Here is a 20,359-nt window from a genome sequence, read left to right on the forward strand (position 1 = left end):
AAGAGATTCTTCACTCTTCTTGGCTAAGCTACCTCTCACTAGGTTGTTCTACTTCACACTCTCTCTTTGCCTACTCAATTTCAAAATAAGAGTGCAACCAAACAAAGATTCAACTCAAGAGAAAATGTGAGACTTAGGGTAACATATTCATTATTGCTAAAAAGAAGCTTTGGGAGTCTCTCGATCCTTGATGTGCACACTATGGGCGTCCTTGATCTTCCCTTTAGTCAAGAGAGAGAGAGAGAGAGAGAGAGAGAGAGAGAGAGAGAGAGAGAGAGAGAGAGAGAGAGAGAGAGAGAGAGAGAGAGAGAGAGAGAGAGAGAGAGAGAGAGAGAGAGAGAGAGAGAGAGAGAGAGAGAGAGAGCTCTCATGGTTTCATGTCAAGAACACTCCCTCACACACAAGCAAGCTCTCCCTCATCTTAACTCAAGCAAAGCAGAGAATTTTCTCAAACAAGGATGACTCACTTCCATTTGCATTGGATTTTATATACATAATCGTCTTTTGGACTTCCACCCTTTAAACCTTTATCTCACCCTTGGTCTCTCATTTGTCCATAGAAATGCTTGGCTTTCAGTTGAGCCTTTGCGAATGCCTGTGCGACTTAAAATTCATAGAAAGAGAACTTGGCTCTCAAATTTTACATTACATGCATTCCCATGTTTTGTAGGACTTAACATACTTGTGCTATTCATAGCCATATAAGGACCTTCAACATTAACAGTTTGAAGTCTTTTCTAAGTTTTTGATCATATTATAATTGAAATAAAACTTTTCTCCAACAATTTCAAGTTTTTATTTCTTGGTTAAATTTGTTTCATAATAAGTTTTTATTTCTTTGTAAACATTTAAGTGGGTCATGAAACACTGGTTTAATATTACTATCTCCTTCTCACTACAATCACAATAAGCCCTTTTTTTTGTTGATAATGTGATATATTTGTTTTAGGTGCCAAGACCACCCTATATGGGTGAGGCAGACACCCCTAGGATTCCAACATAGCCAGAACACACGTTCATAGAGCTAGCATAAACAAGTAAGCCTTTCAGGTTGTTGGCAAGTCTTTGATATTTTCCATCTAGGGAAAGGGGCTCTTTTCCTTTATTTTCCTTAGTGTAAGAGGGCCAGTTTAGTGATAGCTAATGGGCCCTTCATCGAAAAGCTAAACATGGCGAAATTCACCAGAATGACCCTCCAACCATGTCATTGATATCAGATGGCTGAACTAGAAACAAAATATTAGGCACAACGAAGCCATCGTAGAGGCGATTTGAAGGTTTGACACAGATTTAGACGTGCAAAAAAGCCTGCTATTTCGTGGACATAAATTGCATTGGTTTAAGGATAACATTTGGCAACCATCCATTGGACAAATTTTTGACTTTTATCCACATGTTGTTGAGTGGTAGTTTCTTCATTGCATTAGTGATTGTGGGTGCATACATGCCACAATAGGTGTCACAAAATGGGGGGCCAGCACCCCTTACCCTATAGGGCTCATAGTAAGCACCGGCTAGCAACGTCCTCCGACCAACCGCACCTTAACTAGTTATATGGGTCCCCTCCTCCCTCCCGAGTCCCTAGGGTGCATGAATCACTCCCTCAGAGAAGCTCATGATGTTGTAGTACTTTGCAACTAGGCACTCCGCTGCGATTTTTGCGGGCGGGGACGGGTGCTGGATGCGTGACACCCGTCCCCATGTTCTCTTTTTTATCTTGTGGGGGATGTGGGGGGCTGCCATGTGGCACCCGCCCCCCACCTCTCGTTAACTAATAGTATAGATGTGACAGAGACGGAAATTGGAATGAGAATCACAGTAGGAAATTGTCCAAAATTTCTTTTGAGTGGGAAGCAAATTTGTATAAAAGTGCAAAAGCTAAGGGCCTCTTGTTAGACAGAAATTCCATATCGAGGAAAAACGAAAAGAGAGCAACAGGACTTCGGTATACGAAGCACCCATTTCTCATGGTGTGTCCTGCACTCGCTCACACACACAGTCCTATGGAACTCATCGGATTTAAACCTTGTGATGAAACCTCAGGCAACAGACACAGCCTTCCCAAGCTATGGGACGGCATCTGCTGCAAGCTACGTCCTCTCCAGGAAGAGCCAGGAAAACCAGGCCCCCAGATTGCGCTTGTAAGCTTGCTCAGGAGCTCTCTTTCAATTCCCAGCCTGGAGAGCTCCTGCCATCAGAACAAGCGGAAGAAAATAAGGAGTTCAATGGGAATCTTTATGCTGCGAAGAATATGGCAGAAAAGCAAGAAAATAAGGAAATCAATGGTAATTTTTATGCTACCAAGAAGATGATGAAGCACACAGATGGATTTTCTGCACCTGCACAAAGCCAGAAGGAGATACCCAACCGTGACAAGAAAACTCTGGAGGACATCCATAGGCACACTGTTGTTGCAATGTTGAAGGATTGCGCTGACCAAAAGGACCTGGAAAAGGGTAGCAGGGTACATGCTGATCTCGTTAGAAAGGGGTTCCTGGAAAATGATTTTTTTGTAGGTAGTGCCTTGGTCACTATGTATGCCAAATGTGGATCACTTCCAAAAGCACAGCATGTCTTTGACAAGCTTCAAGTCCGGAATGTTGTCCTATGGAATGCACTAATCTCAGGATATAGTCAACATGGCCAGGGCAAGGAAGCACTGAAATGTTATAAACAGATGCAGCTTGAAGGCATCACTCCAGATGCGGTCACATTTGTTTGCATTTTGAAAGCTTGTGGCAGCACAGGAGCTATAGCCAAGGGCATTGAGATTCATGATCAGGTGTCTAAGAAAGGGGTGCTGCAGAGGAATGTCATAGTTGGGACAGCTGTTGTTGGTATGTATGCTAAATGTGGCCTACTTGCACAAGCACAGGAAGTATTTGACAAGCTTCCTATTAGGAGTATAGTCTCATGGAATGCCCTGCTTGCAGGGTATGTCCAACATGGGTTTGGTAAGGAAGCATTGGACTGCTTCAGGAGGATGCAGCTTGAGCATGTCCCTCCTGATGCAGTCACCTTTATCTGTTTACAGAAAGCTTGTAGGAGCTTAGGAGCTGCAGAAAAGGGCAGAAAATGTCATGGTGATATTTTGAGGCTGGTCTTGTCGAACAACAATATTACTGCAGGGGCAACATTGGCTGAGACATGCACCAAGCGTGGTGCACTTGCAAAAGCAGGGGAAGTGCTCTACAAGCTTCCAGTGCTGAATGTAGACTTATGGAACATGATGATTGCAGGATATGCTCAACATGGTTTTGTTGAGGATGCACTGAACTGTTTTGCATTGATGCAATATAATGGCCTTTTCCCAGATTCAATTACCTTTGTGTGCATTTTGAAAGTTTGCAGTATGACAGGTGCCATAGGCAAGGGCCAAGAAATTCATGTTGAGATTACTAAGAAGGGGTTGCTGACAGAAGTTACTGTTGGCAATGTGTTAGTTGAAATGTATGCTAAATGTGGTTCACTTGTGCAGGCAGTAGAAGTGTTTGTCAAGCTTCCAGTTAGAGATGTCATTTCATGGGGTACAATGATTGCGGGATATGTACGAGAGGGCCATTGGGAGGATGCACTGCATTGTTTTGTTCAAATGCAGCTTGATGGTGTTTCACCAGATTTTGTCGTGTTTACTTGCATCCTCAAAGCTTGTGGCAGTGTAGGAGCCAAAAACAAGGGCCAAGAAATCCATGCCAAGATTTCTCAGAATGGGTTGTTGGAGAGGAATGCTGTTGTTGGCACTGTACTAGTTGATATGTATGCCAAACTTGGCTTGCTTGCAAATGCACAAGAAATATTTGACAAGCTCTCAGTTCAAAATTTGGGGTCATGGAATGTGCTTATTGGAGGATATGTACAACATAATTGTTTTGAGGAAGTGCTGAATTGTTTTGACCTTATGCAACTTAGAGGTGTTTCTCCAGATGCTGTCACCTTTGTTTCCATTTTGAAAGCATGTGGAAATATGAAAGCCATAAACAAGGGCAAAGAGATGCACGGTAATATTGTCAGAGAAGGCTGGCTGAAAAAAGATATTGTTGTTGGTAATGCATTAGTAGACATGTATATCAAGCATGGCTTGCTTGTAAAAGCACAAGAAGTGTTTGACAAGCTTCCACTTCGAAATGTAGTCTCGTGGAGTAGTCTGATTGCAGGATATGCTCAACATGGAAGTGGTGAGCAAGTACTGAAGTATTATGGACAGATGCAACTTGAGGGCATCTTTCCAAATGCAGTCACATTTGTTAGCATATTGAAAGCTTGTGGCAGCATGGGAGCTGTAGAAAAGGGCCAAGAAGTACACATAAATATTATCAGAGATCGATTGTTGGAAAAGAATACACTTGTAGGAACGGCATTGGTGGATATGTATGCCAAATGTGGCCTACTTGAGAAAGCAGAAGAAGTGTTTGACAAGATTCCAGATCGAGATGTTGTGTTGTGGAGCACCCTGATTACAGGGTATGCTCAACTTGGAAAAGCTGAAGATGTATTCTGTACATTTGACAGGATGATAGAAGAAGGTATAATCCCAAACTTAGTCACATTCACGAGTGTGCTGAATGCATGCAGCAACACAGGGCTAGTGGAGAAGGCCCACATGTATTTTGAGAGTATCACCAACCAGTATGACATCTTGCCAACTCTAGAGCACTATACTTGCATGATTAATCTGCTTGGTCGTGCTGGCCAATTGGACAAGGCATTAGAATTACTCATGCAGATGCCATTTTCTGACAACCTTGTGGTATGGCTTTCTGTGCTAGGAGCTTGTCAAAGATGGGGCAATGTGAAGCTTGCGAGACGGGTCTTTGAACATGCAGTGCAAGTAGATGAAAAAGATCCTGTAGCATATGTCTGGATGAGCAATATCTATATAGATGCTGGCAGGAAAGAGGATGCGGATAAGATTGAAGCTTTGAGATTAAAGAATAAAGCAAGGAAAGATGCTGGATATTGTGAAGAGGTTCTTGCTTTTAGCTCCTTTGGGATGAAAAGCATTTCCCACAAACTAGTATAGATGAGATGGCTGTGTACAAAAGAATTGTGACAGAGTTCTGAGGTTGGAAAGGTGCACAATGAGGTGCATCTGGTAATCATAAGCTGTGCTCATCAAGTGACTTCCATTAAGAGGTGAGATCTTGAATTGGGCTGGGGAGAATTACGGGATGAAAAGCATTTCCCACAAACTAGTATAGATGAGCCACCTCCCTTGGTGCGCTGTCTCTGTACACATGATGTCCAAAAAATCTACAATACTAGATATATGGGCTACCTTCCTTGGTATGCCTCGTCATCAACTCCCTGATGCTAGCAACAAACGAAACAAACAATTGAGTGATGTGAGCTTTTATCCTAATAGGATGGGCTGTGAGTATGGGCTGCCCTTTGTATTCATCAACAGAGTGTGAGACAGAGGGTGGGGTGAGTGTCCAGTCCTTGCCCTTGATATTCAACAGAGACGTGAGATGTGTGAATGGAGGGTTGCACGTAGGGGTTGGGCCTCTGAATGCATGATGCATGATTTGTTCATGTGCATTGCACTATAAGGCTCCCTGGCCTTCCTTCTCGCACTATATGCTAGCACATGGCGGGATACACAATTGTATCATCAAATGCACACAAGGCATACAATCTTTACACAAGCGATTGTGAGGGTAACAACAATGGGTGTAAGGATTGGGTTGCCCTTCTGTATTCTCAAATAGTGTCAGTCAGAGGGGGGTTGAGTGTGACTAGTGTGCCCTTAAAACAATCATCGAGAGGTGAGATTGAGGAACATTACAACACTTGGCACAAGGTATGTTTTCCTTTTCCTATGCACCCACGGGATGGGTCTCTGCCACTATCATAGGACACGTCACCTTTTTCTGTACACTACACCATAAGGCGCCTTGGCCTTCCTGCTTGCATCTATGCCAAACAGGATTGGACACACTTATGCACCATCAACTGTGCACCCCTAACATACTTCTTTTGTCCCATTTTCCTTGTCAATTTCTAAATCGGGTGTACGTTATGGGGTTCTCTACGAGATTCATTGAGTGATGTATGTTATGAAGCGAGTGACTGTTCTTTCCTCCATAGATGAGAAGGTTGTGTACAAAAGAATTATGACAGAGTTCTGAGGTTGGAAAGGTGCATGATAAGGGGTGTCTGGTAATCATAAGCTGTGCTCATCAAGTGATTTTCATAAGAGGTGATAGACCTTGAATTGGGATGGGAAAAACTAGGAGTTATTGTAACTTCCAAATTGATGTGTATATGTGAGAGAGAGAGAGAGAGAGAGAGAGAGAGAGAGAGAGAGAGAGAGAATATTCTCTTTACAAAAAAATGAGAGTATATTGTAACCAATGGCCAAGATGACCTATCAGAACAAATTGATGAGTATGTCTTGTCATGATATGCCAAGGAGAATTAAAAAAGATTATGTCTCAACACACTTAAAAACTCTTGGGTTTCCTTCCATCCTACAAGATCCCATCATAAGCTTGTGGCAGAGAATCTCAGCTGCTCTATCAGGATCCGTTGATGTGAATGTCCGTGGTAATGTCATGTGGTTGTGAAGAATTATAGCTTGGATCCTCGAATAGTTGGTGGATGTCCAGTTTGTCTTTTTTTAAAAGAAAGAGGTGATGGTTTTGAGGAGACAGAGATGGCCTTGACGAATAGGGGTAAGATAGGACTCCCCCTCAGGTAGAGAAATGGTTTGATTTTAATGATCCCAAAGAAGAGAAATGGTTTGATGTTCTTAGCATGGGAATGGAGACACCTAGCTGTGTAGTTCTGTCCACAATGCAAACTATGCTAGTCTCATTTTCACATTTATGCTTTTGAAGTGTCACTTGGATGAGGGGCAACTCCATCTCGGATTGACATGCTTGTTCAAATCTAGATGGACACCAGTGCTAATAACATGGCCAAAATATCCTTGGAGTGCTTTAAATCTCTAATATTCAGACTAGTATTAGAATGATTCGTCTACCAATTGGCTATGAGTTGGTGCACATAGTGACTCCACATCTTCTCAATGGCATGCATGTTGCAGGCCTCAACTCTCAAGCACGATACTAGAATAGATATTCCTATGTGGTGAGCAAATATTAACATAGACATGTGCATGCACACAAAATAGGTTAGAGCCAATAAGGTGATGCCTCCCAAAAGCAGATTACACCCCACCCTAGTTTACCGACCAATTTGCATAAAAGATGCATCATTTTTAGCCACTTGAAGATATTTAATATGAGTCATTTGATTGAGCCATTAAAACTTTTTAAATCATATTTTTGTTTTTGTGAAGCCTCAAAACAATATATCTTAGAGTCTCAGTCCATTGGTCCATCGTCAATCTTTTGTGAAGCCTTTATTTAGGATTAGATCTACTTGGTAAAAATTTCAAAGTAACTCAAAATTTTTTATTTGATTGTTGTAGGATTTAGTTCAACTATAAGAAAAGTATTATGCAAGTCCTTTGGGAAAAGAGCATCCAGTGGCAGATCACATATCAGCCTATTTGCCCCTCTACCCATGTTGAAGTGATTACATGTCACTTGGGAAAAGAGAATCCAGTGGCAGATCACATGTCAATCTATTGGTCCCTCTACTCATGTTGAAGTGATTACACATGTTAAAAGAAAGTTTAGAATGTGCTATTACATAGTACTTCGTTCACAGAAAACTTTAGAAGAATAGATCTCTTGCCCATGTTACATTGTCATTGCTAGTAAAAACTTTGAATAGCCTTTGCAATAGAATGAAAGAACTCTTGAATGTTCCATATAGAATATTTCTTAAATTCTAGTCAAGGGCACAAGTTGTCTAAAACTGGGTAGCTATAATGTGATGTTCCATGCCCGAAGGCAAGAACAAACAAGGGTAGCATCTTAAAGCTAACATGTGTGTAAAACAACTTGCCCCTTGTATATCTTTGACCTAGCTTGCTCTAGTGAAGTTTAAGGAGTCATGGATTGACCCAGCCCATCCTACATCATAGATCCATATAGAACAATTTGCTACAACAAAATTGAGTGGAACCCTTTACGGTTAAAGTAATCCTCATGGTTCTCCCTTTGGGCAATTATCGGAATATGCGAGCCATCAATTGCTCCTACGACATAAGGGGTACCTCCCAAGGTCTAAAATTCCCTAGCTAACTTCTCAAACTGAGCTTAAGATGGCCACTTAATATATGCATCCCTTAAGCCCGATGTGAGGATGGCCTTACAAAAGTCTATGACTATGCCACAAGTGGTACTCTTTGTACACCCATGCAAATCTGCTAGGATCTCTAATGCTGTGCCATATGCCTATTTATGAAGAGCAAGACAAACATGTGTACTAATACTTAGAGTGGCACACATATTTGTAGTTTTCTTTTCCATTTGTGGAGCAAGATTGCCACACAAGTAATGAAAAGTCTCTCTATTGATGTGAAGACACTGCTTGAACATACTTGTTGAGTAAGAACCTAGCAAGTAATGTTCAAGGAAATGTTGTGGACAAGGTCAAGCCCAAGCCTTTCTATGCTCATGGCCCTTAATACGATTATCTGTCTTCTTAATGTTTATGAAATGGCCCATACATTGAATTAGATGCAACCATGTTTGCAAGATGGCTTCATCAATGTGCATATGGCTTGGTGTAAGAAGCTCTGTGATTGCCAAGGACCACAACTATGCACAAAATAAGGCCATTCTTTTGGAGATTGCCATTATAACCTACATACACACATCTATTTAGTGAGATGAATTATCCCCTTGTGTTAGCTTTTCAATAGTGTGAAATATGTAACAAGTAAACAAATCATTTTGACAATGTTGTTTGATTGTACAAAATGTTTTTGACAGCACAAGTTAGTAGCAGTAGTTACTATTGATAACACACGTTAAAGGCATACACTACTACTCGTAGCAACACACTTTAATAAAGATTCAAGAATTTTAGCCTAGTTAGCTTGGGAGTCTTCCTGAATAGCAGTCTCCCCTCCCCCCCCCTCGCGAGCCCCCCTCCCCCCTCGTAGCACCCATAGTATGGTTAGATGTAGTAGATGCGGAATGTGACACACAATTAGCAGATGACCTATATGGTAGTACTCTCCACCACGTTATATCACCTGCAAGTGTGACATCTATCATTACCATATATCGAATTATGAGCCTTATCAATCCTATATTGTCCTAATACTACAGCCCACTTTTTTCGATATGATTTGGCATCTTTGTCAAAGTCATGATAAGTAAGGACAATTTGTTTGCTACTTTGGCCCAAAGGTTTACCCCTTGTTTTTGAGGTTTCCATATTCCTTATTCATGCCAACATAGACATGAATAAGTTGATCCGCCCAAAAATCCTTCGACTTGCCTTTTTCCTTGTTATCATTATTGTCATCATCGAGGTCCACCACACCTTTCTTCTTTGTAGTACATTGCTTCTTGGATGAAGTAGTTTTTGACACCTCATTATCGAGGTCTAGGGCCTTCTTCTTTGAAGGTTTGGCTTGGAATTTGGAGGGTTGAGAAGTCGTCTCCATGCTTTGGGGAGTAGATAGAGGTGTTTTGGAAGAAGGGTTGGATGGTTTTGGAGTCGAGTTTTGGGGGGGGGGGGGTGTTCTAAAGAAAAAGGAGGAGGTAGGTGATGGGGATGTTAACATGGCAGTGAAGCCATGGGGGGCATGGAGAAACGAGAGGTTGAGAAGGGATAGTAAGCGGATCAAGAGAACATTGTTTGGGAACTTACATTCTCTTCCAAGTAGCAAAGAGATATTCGAAGAGATAAGAAAAAAATGATGGGATACCTTTGCATCACACGTTGCCCTCATAAGAATACCTATATAAAAGGGGAAGATGATATGAGAAAAACACTTACAAAAAATTGATCATGCTTTGAGAATATCATTGAAAGGTTACCTATAAGCAAGTGGATGTGTGGATTCACCCTTCGAAATCGTCAAGGACAACTTCAAGGCAAAACATGTTTCTTTTATAGTGCTTATGGAAGGCTATATTTGTGAACATTTGAAAGGAAAAACTCTTGAAAACTTTCAAAATAAACATTGGAAAAAGAAAGTTGAAAGCTAAACATTAGAAAATGTTTGCCTTGATTTTAAGCAATTAAGATATAAAACGTTTAAGATATAAAACATTAATTTATTTTAAACGTTTATTAAAACATTGATTTATCTTGGATAATGAGTTGTCAACCTGGCTATTAGGTGGCAAATACATTGGGCAAGGGGGGGGGGGGGGGGGGGGGGGCGGGGGGGGGATCAAAAGAAAACATTAGGCTTGCTGCCATGACATGGAAGTGGATGAGCTTCCTACTACTATGCAATTTGAATGTTGTTCACCATGTGCCCATCGCTCTTTGGGGGTGGAAAGTTTGTGTGGTGACTTCTAACCTCATTTGAACCTAGGCTAAGGTTTGTTTATGCATTGCCATTGCTTGCCCAAATCGCGTCCGATTTGTGGAAACAAAATTTTTGGAATTGGGTCCACTTGTTTACACATTGGGTGATGGACATTTTCTGTACACAAGTTGTTGACCAGCTTATGAACACAAAAGGTGTCCCTTGGTTATCAATTGTTCTTTACACATTGGCTAGCCTATGCCTGCCAGACACATCCAAAATAATACAAGAAATCAATATTTATTAATTAACACACCCAATGAATACTAATCAAGTAACAATTAATATTAACCCAATGAGCATTAACTAGTTAATACATTAAAATAATGGTAATCAACTAACGCACTAAATCAACATTAACTAATGAAAATCAACACCAAATCTAACATAAATAATACAATTATAAATAACAATGAAACACAATGAATCAACATGATTAACACAATTATCATGATTAAAGCTTCCACGCTAACTAGTTTATACACTAAATTAACTCTAGTCAATTAAAAACTAAATCAACATTAATTAATGAACAACTAGCATACCAGACATAAGCTAATTAACACAATGACTATTAAATAATGCTAGAAGTATGGATCTATCAAGCTCTCCATGGGAAGGTGGAAAGAGGGAATAATTTTTGATGCACCACCCCCACCCCTCTTTCCACCTTCCCACCTTGATGAAGACCAAATGTACTTCTAGTTGTTACTCTCTTTGTCTTCAATCTCTTTTGTTTTAATCAATATCCCCAAACATAGTTCTCAAATTTGCATTCTCTCTCTCTTCAAACATGCTTCGAGCAATGTTGTCTCTTTAAGCTACTCCACCAGGTTGGTTGAATATTGGTTCAAGCTCTACTAAATGCGTTCATTGAGTTGCTTGCATGGTATTTGCATTGATTAATGTAGCAACCTCTGCTAGTCCATTCCTCAAACTATTTTGGTGATCCATGTCATGTCGAGATGCATTTCTCTCTCTCTCTCTCTCTCTCTCTCTCTCTCTCTCTCTCTCTCTCTCTCTCTCTCTCTCTCTCTCTCTCTCTCTAGCTCTATTGTAGCTTCACTTATCTATGCATCATCAAAACTATCTTTGTGCAAATGCATATATTATGTAGAACAAGGCATGCCACTACTATAATTGGGATATTTTGTAGGAGCATAGCACATCTCTTCAATGAAATGTAAAAAAAAGCTTTAAGGATTCCAAAGCTCTTTCAACTAGGATATGATTTCTTGAGTGTATATAATTTCAATAGTAATGTTTTGGAGATAGTTCATCTTTATTACCCTTGAAAGGAGATAGCATCCAAAAGTGCATATGGTAAGCACAATCAACAAGAAGATAATGCTGACCCAAAGCAACGTTTGCACATTGTTGCCCTAAATCAATACGTTGAAAAATATTCCAATCATGCATTGAACTTGTCCAACCAATTCTATAGTCCCAAACAAGACAATTAGCAGCCATCGTGATTTGAAGAATCAGTGAAATAATCCTCATAGTTTTTGCTTGGGGCAATGATTGGTATATGGTTGCCATCTACTACACCAATCACAAACAATATACCTCGAATGCTCAAGAATGTATTTGCAAATGTTTTCATTTGTTATACACTTGGCCACTTTATATACATATCAAGCAATCTTGATGTCATCAATGCATCATAATAGTCCAAAATGGCCATTTGTATACATATCACTTTGCCACTTTATATACATATCATGCAATCTTGATGTCATTAATGCATCATAATAGTCCAAAATGGCCATTTGTATAAATGATATTGAGATGCCATACAAGTTGACTACAAGTGTTAGGTTTGAGCCACTTACAAGGCAATGTAGAGCCACACAAACCCACATTTCAATAAATATTGCTTTGATAATTAGTGTTTTTACAACACATTTTTGGTGCCAACATTGCAAACTATATATTCAAATGTACTCTTGATAATCTATAGTTTGCTTTTAAACATTCTAATAAAAAAATGGCATAGAAGTACCGAACAATGGCAGAGATTGGAAGATATCATAGTAGCACAGGAGCATATTACCTCGGTTGAAGAAGATTACCTTGTGCCCGATGTTGAATTTGAAGCACTACAGCATGATTTGTTTGGACCAAGGCCCCAGCTTCCTACCAAGGAGTTTGTAGATCCCTCTGCCCAAAGAGGTGCCTCCTTGACACACGAGGAAATGAAGATACAAGATGATCTTGAGAAGGTGAGATTTCTAACTACCATATATTTTTATGCAATGAAACTTGATGGTAGGGTGCGTTGGGTCCCTCGGAGTCCACCGGTGAAATCTTGGCAAAAAATGATGCCTGCAGCTGCCTAGAAAGTGGCCCCAGATGCCAGACTTCAAACAGGGCAGCTGCAGGCATCATTTTTTGCCAAGATTTCACCGGTGGACTCCCAGGGACCCGACACACGTACCATCAAGTTTCATCACTTTTTGATAACTCTAGGTTAGTTGCTAAATATATTGTTTGATTTGACTTTGTCATTTAGGACATACTATATATAGATGAGTTTGCATCAAGGCAAGGAGGAGCTCGACATGCGGATCAACGCAAGGATTCAGCTCTTAAGGAGTATATCGGTAACCTTGTTGCAGATTTGGTGGTCTTCCACAAGAAGTGCTCACCAGGAGGGCAATAAATAATCATGAAAATTCAAGCTTTGACCAAGTTTGGACCTTTTCGAGCGATACCTGTGACATCTAGCTTGGAGAAGGTGGTGCTAATCAAGCGGTCAATGCTTCTTTACTTGTTTAATCAAATGCGGGGTGGAGCAATGTGTGTGCTTGCGACATTAGGCGACCTCGCTAAAGTGTCGGATCCGCTTCTCTTGGAGAAAGAGCTGAAGAGGGAGCGCATACTTTTTGAAGCAAAGAAGAAACTTATATTTCCATTGGAAGCTGGCCCCTCCTCTCCACTGATAAAAAAGCCAAGGAACAATTGAGAGTTCTTGTTGGCTATCGGCTTTTTGTATCTACCGTCACTAACAACCATTACATGTATTTTTCTTGATGAATATAAGATACTTTACTTTGTCCCTACAAATAAATATTTATTAAATAAATGTGTGGTTCATATAAGTGTGACGATAATGTGTGGTACGTGAATGATGCATTCGCATATGTTAACATAATTCAACGCGTAGTACTGCACTTGCGATTGTGTAAGTGTGACGATAATGTGTGGTACGTGAATGACACATCCGCATATATTAATATAATTCAACGCGTAGTACTGTACTTGCGATTGTGCATAAGTAATAACGTAACTTGTATCCATACGTATTACTACGTTTGATGCATTCATACGTTAAACAAAAATTAAGAGTCATGCGTTTCAAGAAACGAAACAAAAGAACTTTACTCAATTATTTGAATTCAGTACACATCGCAGGAGATATTATGTATATATAAATAAATATTCCAATGTAGCGGAGTATACAAAATTTTTTGGGCTTCTAAGATGTTATGGCGCTGTAACAGTCATTATAAACCTTGCATCATTAATCTAGTAAACTATGGCGGGGTCTCCTTGCCGTGTTGAAGCCGAATGATAAAGCTCATATCTTTATCTGTGATTGTAACACGCTTTGCATGGATGGATGCAAGCTGTGTATCATCGAACAAGTCGATGAGAAACCCCTATGCAGCGGTTTGTAGAGCCTCCATGGCTGCAGTAGTCCACCTTCTTGTTGGTGGGCCATCTCGCACTCGTGCCCAAAATCTTCCCATCCCTTTTAGCTCCAAGTCTTGCATGACTTCTCGAACAACTTTATGAAAAGAACTTTTCAGGATGAGAAGCTTGTATCCGTGTTGGATTCTCCTTATCTCTCGAAGGGCGACAATGCTCGGTTTCCATGTCCTCTTCTTCTGTGGTGGTCCTTGTGCTCTACGGGGAGCACCTGTTGCTGCACTAGAGGAGGCTCCACCTTGTGCTCCAGGTGGCGGGCCTTGGCGTGATGTCTTTCCAGGGCCAAAACGGGGACATGCTTGCTTGGTCCGTGCCATGCAAGCTCAAGGAGGGCAAGATAGAGAAGACACAGAGGTTGGGGATGTGAAAATGGAGGAAGCAAAGAAATCAAGATGTGAAAAAAAGAAGAAGAATGAACTTTTAACGAATTTAAACCCCAAAATCGGGTTAATGCAGCTTCATACGCACTGTCCATCGTGTGATCGTAAATCCATAGCCAGACTTTGGACCGGGGGTCTGCAGGCACTTTTTTTTCAAAAAAAAAAAAGGGCTCTTAGCCACCTAACGAGTGCGTGTGTGAGGTTTCGTCGCATTCCAATACAGTTTAGTATTTTAAAAATTATCCCACACCAAAATTATGGATGGATTGATAATTGAGAAATCAACATTGCGACTACTGGCCCTTAGAAATTTCACACCACATAAACTATACACAGGCATTAGGAGTAAAGTCTACAACAAGAAATGGCAAATTTTTGCATGTTATTCCTATTGAAATTGGCAGTGCTGATAAAAACTGTAAGTAAGAATTGAAAATACAACGAAGATGCACAGTCAAAGTTTAAAGCGAAGACAAGTGTAAAATTTTAATTCATATTTTAAGGGCGCATACAATAGTTTTGCACTGGGACATAATCATATGTCCAATGCACGAGGATAACACTATGCCAAAAAAGATAACATTGCAAACTGTGTTCATTCCATTGGAACGAATGCATCCTTCACTGCTTGAAGATTTCTTACAAGTTGGAAGTCCTTGGGAGTTACAGTGATGCGCTTCGCATGTATGGCACAACGTTGAGCATTAGTCATCAAGTCAACTAAAAAGGCCTTTGCAGCACACTGTAGAGTATGAAGACATTCTTTTGTGAAGCAATAAGCTCTGTCCTGACCTTGTGCCAAAAACCGCCTCCTGCTTTCTGTGCGGTAGAGGTCTTGCACAATCTCCCGAACAAGTCTCGAGAAGCTCGCCTTCGGAATGATGAGATCAAAAGAGCGTTGATACCTTCTAATTTCTCTTAAGGCCACTGTACCTGGATTCCACTTGCGTTTCTTGTGGGGATGCTGAGGAGGACCCTTGTGAGGGCGACTTGAGGAAGGTGGATTAGGTTGAGAAGGGGGTGCATTTGGGCTAGTAGATGCTCCAAGGGGCTGAACACGATATGGGGCTTTGAGCGGAAGCTTATTTGCAACTACCTTAGACCTAGCCATCTTTCCTGCACAAGAGATGTGAGAACTCAATGAATAAGATAGAACGTGAAACCCTCTTTTATATAACCCTAAAATGTGAGATTCATTCACATAGATGCACACTCTCTCTTTCTCTCTTAAACTATGAATTGTATTCACAGTGATTCACATTATTCATCTTACTATCTTAGCTCTTTTCGAACCCATTGGCTGCCTTGTCGAAGCCTTGTTTCTAGCCACTTGGCATGGTTTTCTTTGGCACTTGAGGCTTCATAACACACTCTTTTAGTGACACGACGTGATTTCATCATGTCTGCAGTCGATTCATCAGCACTTTCATTTGCTCTCTTTTGCGAGAGTTTAGCTTCATCCACTACTATAATCCTATACCACCATGATAGCAATTGGATCATTGGATTGCTACCATTCACCCCTCCACCATGATCAGTTTTTCTTTGGTATGCACCATGTGCTATCCAATGTGAATTTTCCATCCCTTGTGTGGACCAAATTCTGATGCTTTCCTTTTCTGCAAAGTATAGCCACGTGCCTCAAGGATATGCTACAAAGACACATATCACACATGAGTAAAACTATGCTCAATAGTTTATACAATTCATACAATTTTAAAATATTACCTTAGTACGCACCATGTGATGTGTGATAGAGTTTTTGCTCCATGATTCCACCATGTTTTCGTAGAAGCTATGCACAGCATTGATAAATTCTTGCTTATCTTCATTGTTAAACACCATATTGCGAAGTAAGGGAGCCAATTTGTTAAGACTTATCCAAACCTTAGCTTTGGCCAATCTTGTTTTTCCTCCATTACTTCGATTAGGAACTGCAAAATGTAACTTTTTCCACCCATCGTAGTCGTGGCCTACGAACCATGACATTCCCTTCCTCATTGATGGGTACTGAGAGAAACTTTCTAGCATTTTCTCCTCCAAAGCAAGGATTTTTTGGCAAGTTACTAGATTTTCCTGATCTCTTCTCATCTTTTTCAATCGTCACTTGATACTTGTGTATCCCAATTTCTGATAGCACTCGCTCCACATTCCTACACGTTGTAATGGCTTCTTTTTCTGGTTGCATCCTATAAGCAAAGTGAATGTATTCATATACAAGTTTCTCCATGATTTTGACAAAAGCATGCAATGAACAAATGTGAATACGATCCAAGGGAATGTTGATTATGGGATTCCAAGTGGGATCTTCTCTATTGTGCGTCGGTGTAGCACTTGTCACCTTTCGCCAATTCTTCTTTCCGTCCTTTTCTTCCACCCTCTTTGTCAAGCAATATAGGCATGGATTCTTTGTATTTGCACCATTGGAGATTCCACACATGCATTTTAAAGTTTTCAAGTCTCTTGCAAGATGCCATTCAACCAAGTATTGACCATACCCTTCAACCAAGAGCATCTCACCATGTTCTTGACAATCGATGATGCTTGGAATGCTTGTGTGCATAAAGAATAGCTGCAACACCTCAAATGTTTCTTTAGGAACTTCAAATGCAGTGAGCCACCACATATGGCGCTCAGATTGAACACTAAAGTTCCTTGGGTTGTTCTTGTCGAATTGTAAAGCTCTATTCATTAGAGTTATACTAACGCTTTCAAGCTTTACTCCTTTGACGACCTCACTTTCATCTAATTTTATAACAAAAACTGCAATTTACCATTACATTCCTCAACAGACATATTGTAGTACATTACCATTTCCGACTACACCTTGTTCAAATCTAAATAGTAATTATTGAGTTCGGTGAACTTTACCTCATATGCATTTTTGGTCCCAATATTTAGTGTTTCCATACATTGAACATGCATGGGATCTCCTATCAACTCCAAAACCTTTGTATTAAGTTTCCGTCGGGCCTCTATTAACTTTGAAGGTTGAGGAAGAGGCACGATTCGGCATGATTCTATTTCTCTTCAGCACACGACCAAACCCAGCCTTTACACCTTTGAATATCTTTGAGTAAGTCGTTGTGCTAATGCCGGCCCTGTCACAAATAGATTGTGCATCCACAACTGAGAACTCATTTGACACATCTTTTAATGTGCACTCAATCACCTTTTCCTTCACAGCCTTAAACTTACGATTGCTCAAAGCGTTTTCCAGTGTACTTGCTTTCAGCAATCTACTAATACACGATCCAACCTCACCCTCACCTAGGTTCTCTTTCTGAACTACCTTACATGCTTTGATATGTGGCTTCCACTGGCCACTATTCACAATTAACTCATTGATTGGCTTCTTCTTTCGTTTACGCTTCTGTGTTAGCTTGCTGTTGATCTTTCTCAAGTCTTTCAATTGTGCCTTTGCCTCCTCATATGAGATACCAATGTCATGGATAGTGTCCTGCATTGAAATAATTTGATTGTTTTGTTGAATTACAATGTTATTCAGTTATACCACTTGTCCTATGAGCTATTGTATATGAAGTTGATGTGCAGCGATCACATCATGGCAATTTTTTATAGTTGCTTGACAAGTTGCAAATACTTTGAACGGCTGATCATTGAGCCGCCTAGTATAACCAAGTAACCCATTTTCACCCTCGCACACATACTTCAGCAAATTTGTGATTCCTGAGAAAGTTGGAGGTCTATTGTTTAAGGGGTCAATTGGATAGATTCCCCCATCAACCCACAAATCCACATGTTTCAATCCCATTTGCCTGTAACTCTACAAAACCTGAGGGTTGACACTAGTACGATGGGTTCTTTTGAATAATGGGGCATATTCAATCTCTACCTCAATATGCAGCTCCTTCTTTCCTGCATTCATTTTACTATTAATAGAAACGGGGAGCTTACTTGGTTGTCACAAGAGGTAGAGTGGAGATGCACAGAGAGACACACAAAGGTGCCAAGGGAAAGGAGGGTGTAAGTAATTCACTTTGTTAATGAAGGTTGCATAAACACAGAGAAGAGGTCACAATAGAGCCATGAGAGAGTACAAATATGGGGGGAAATAGCTCAGAGGGTAGGGATGTCCAAGACTTTTTGTATTTTAGATATTTCTATTTTGCCTCCAAAAACATCTCCAAAAAATACGAAATTTGACCAGTTGGTTTGTTTTTTGACCAAAAGCTAGGATATAAAAAATCCCCAAAATATCTTAAAAGGAACTTTCGAAATTTCATTTTTCTTGTTCTCAATTAAAAAATCAATTACCTCGTATCTACTAATCATTTTGCATTGAAAACGAAGCACCACACTCCCATAACTAACTCCTTTTTGAATATAAAATTTGGTTGGAAAAGACTTCTTGAATGAGGAGAGAGAAGGAATCTAAGTATATCTTTGTAGATAATATAAAAAAGGCAAAACTAGATTGCAAAAGTAGAGAGAGGAGGATTATTTTACTATTCTTCTATCCTATTTTCCTTGTTTTAAGGGGCGGGGGGGGGGGGGGGGGGGGAGGGCGGTAAAAGACCCATTTGTGAGTTCATTTTTTTCCTAATGGATGGGTTGTTTTCTTGGTCAACTTCTTAAGGACCATTATTTTTCTTGAATGATTGTGAGAATTGGGTGGATGGAACAAAGTACAATATTGTTGAGTATTGAGAGGTGAGGATAAGGATTGTAATTAAATCAAGGAGTTGTGTTTGCATGTTACATGACGCATGAGCACATGTAGATAGGCTAGGCACTCTATTTTCCAAGTGCATTCATTTCTTTGTATGGAGCATCACTTGTATGATTGCTAGAGGTGAGGAGATACTTAGGAGAGTATGATACAAATTTAGTGTTGAGAAGGCAATAAAGTGGTTGTTTGTTCAACTTGAGGAGGTCTCCCAAGAAGATGACGAGCTTGGCATTTGTTTTTAGGAAGTGGGAATAGTGATAGAGGCAATGATGAAACCAATGGCAAAGCAAAAGAGCTTGTTAAAGATGAAGCAAAGCCACAACCTCCACTTATAGAGGGGATGCTCTCTAATCGCATGAACTTATTTAACAGCTCTAATACTATGGCGTTTCCTTTGGCAGAGTTATTGGTTACTATGCGCACACGCAGCAAAGGCCAGGATTTGGGATCCGGTAACTGGCAATGGCAAGACAAATGTAGAATCAACAGGTGGCGACATTAATGATATAATTGCGTGATTTGCAACAATGGCCCAATGTTCATGGCTTAAGATTCTCCCCAAACTGCTGCGTATAATTTCAAATCTACGCAAGGGTGCTGTAGCATATGCAGAGTTGGTTGGGCTTCTTATGACGATGAAGATGATCTTGATAATGGTGAGGGCGACAATGATGAAGCATTGCTGTCAGCAACAGCAGCAGCAGAGCACAGTATAGCTAACAACAACAATGTCGTCGCATCGGCGGTAGCTTCTGATCTCGCAGACCACACAACTATTTGCTCAAGGCCTACGGCTGCTGCTGCACTAATGTTCATTACGATGAGGGCACGTGGGGGGTTGACGGAGAGTGTTAGACAAGCAAGACAAAAGAGCAAGTTTCAAATTGTCGACATTGTTGAGAACACGAAGTCTCTCAGCAAGGTGATTGTGTGTGTATGTTAGAATATAAAATCAAATAGAGGGGTAGTGCGACGAGCTAAAGAGGAACAGGCTCTGGATTTCTGCAGAAAGCCATCGATAATTGATGAAAAGAAGAGAATGTTACGTAGCATTTGAGTAGATGACATCTAGGTGGACAATCCGCATTCGTGACGATGAATGGAGCAGAAGATGGCAACATTAAAAGCTAAAACAAAGCTTTAGGATTTAAAGCAACTTTCAGG

At 40.4% G+C, this 20,359-nt stretch overlaps 1 protein-coding gene across 1 annotated transcript; it reads left to right on the forward strand.

Moving 5' to 3' along the window:
* Positions 1 to 2,068: 2,068 nt before the first annotated feature.
* On the forward strand, positions 2,069 to 20,138 carry LOC148035038 (pentatricopeptide repeat-containing protein At2g39620-like). Its single transcript, XM_087680770.1, has 4 exons — positions 2,069 to 4,966; positions 5,054 to 5,133; positions 19,597 to 19,647; positions 19,808 to 20,138. Exons 1-4 carry the CDS (start codon positions 2,069 to 2,071, stop codon positions 20,136 to 20,138), a joined length of 3,360 nt encoding a protein of 1,119 aa, XP_087536896.1.
* Positions 20,139 to 20,359: the final 221 nt, after the last annotated feature.

Source organism: Lygodium microphyllum, chromosome 6 (assembly GCF_053477565.2).
Source record: "Lygodium microphyllum isolate KBCC chromosome 6, Lygodium_microphyllum_v1.1.10, whole genome shotgun sequence".
NCBI classification, from domain to species: Eukaryota; Viridiplantae; Streptophyta; class Polypodiopsida; order Schizaeales; family Lygodiaceae; genus Lygodium; species Lygodium microphyllum.